Raw genomic sequence first — 1358 nt, forward strand, 5'->3', positions numbered from 1 at the left:
TCTCCTCTGTTCTAGTGTGGTCTCTGTTCTCCAATCTACTCTGCTCTAGTATGGTCTCTGTTCTCTGTTCTGTGTTGTAGGTGCTGGGGATCGTGTTCTTCCTGTTTCTGATCATGTGGTGCCCCTTCTTCATCACCAATGTCACTTACGTCCTCTGTCAGGGTTCCTGCAACGAGCCTGTATTGGCTGAGCTCCTCAACGTCTTTGTGTGGGTGGGATACATCTCCTCTGGGGTCAACCCATTGGTCTATACGTTGTTTAACAAGACATACAGAAGGGCCTTTTCCAGCTATATACGTTGTCAGTATAACACAGGGCCGATGGCAGGGGTTAGTAGTAAATCGCTAGCTGTTCCCACCATTCAGTGTCCGTCTCATGCGGTCACGCCCATATTTGGACATCATGGAGGGAATGGGAAGAAGGGAAGTGTGGACCGGAATAGCAACTGTCGGAATGGTGGTGGAGGGAGCGGGGCCGACGGTAACGGGATGATCAGAGGGGTGGAGCCTGACGATCCTACAGATGACGGGATGAGGATGGATATGGAATGCCCCGGGATGATGTCGGAATTGGAACCCAGAATGTCGGAGCTGAAGCTATCTGTCGACAGCTTCTGCCACGCCCACTTGGAGCGCACCAGCAGCGTCTGATTGGTTGATTCGATAATTGGATTACGCCAGCTCTGCGGCTCATTGGCTGATGATGGACGGAYGGACGTGAAGTAATGCGAGGGAGGGAAGGACTGTAGTGGGCATGTGTCAAATAACAGCCTATTCACTGTGTAGTGCACTACCTTGAACAAAACTCACTATTCAGGCAGCTCTCTGTAGGGCTCTGGTCAACACTAGTGCACTGCATGGGGAATAGGGTAAAATTTGAGACACAGCCACAGTGGGTGGTGCGGACACTTCTGGAAGAATGAGTCATGGAAGGACTTACCTTGACTCTTAACCCTTGACCTGGGTGTCATGGACTTGTACAATCTAGAACCCCACAGAAGGAAAAGGAGGAGGAGAAGGAGGAGGAGGAGGAGAAGGAGGAGGAAAGGAAAGAGGAGGAGGAGAAGGAGGAGCGGGAGAAGAAGCAGAGGAGAAGAAGTAAGGAGAGGGAGAAGGAGGAGAAGAAGGCTGGCAGGAGAGGAGGAGAGAGAAGGAGACGAGAAGAAGGAAGATAAGGAGGAGGAAGGGGAGGAGAAGGGAGGAGAAGAAGGGAAGGAGGAGGAGAAGAAGGAGAATGAGATCGAAGGAGGAGGAGAAGGAGGAGAAGAAGGACGAAAGGAGAAGGAGATGAAAGGAGGAGGAGGGAGGAGGAGGAGGGAGCGAGGTAGAGGAGGAGGAGGAGGAGGAGGAGAGGAGGAG

The 1358-nt window shown here is 52.2% G+C and overlaps 1 protein-coding gene across 1 annotated transcript in view; it reads left to right on the forward strand.

Annotated features, from left to right (window-relative positions):
* The window catches only part of LOC112075377 (5-hydroxytryptamine receptor 2A-like), a 23958-nt gene extending 22960 nt beyond the window's left edge, over positions 1-998 (forward strand). The window contains exon 4 of the mRNA XM_024142386.2: positions 81-998. Coding sequence (XP_023998154.2) covers positions 81-650 — 570 coding nt within the window. The 3' untranslated portion in view covers positions 651-998. The remainder of the gene's footprint in view (positions 1-80) is intronic.
* The last annotated feature ends 360 nt before the right edge of the window (positions 999-1358 follow it).

The sequence above is a fragment of the Salvelinus sp. IW2-2015 genome, unplaced genomic scaffold (genome assembly GCF_002910315.2).
Source record: "Salvelinus sp. IW2-2015 unplaced genomic scaffold, ASM291031v2 Un_scaffold3118, whole genome shotgun sequence".
NCBI classification, from domain to species: domain Eukaryota; kingdom Metazoa; phylum Chordata; class Actinopteri; order Salmoniformes; family Salmonidae; genus Salvelinus; species Salvelinus sp. IW2-2015.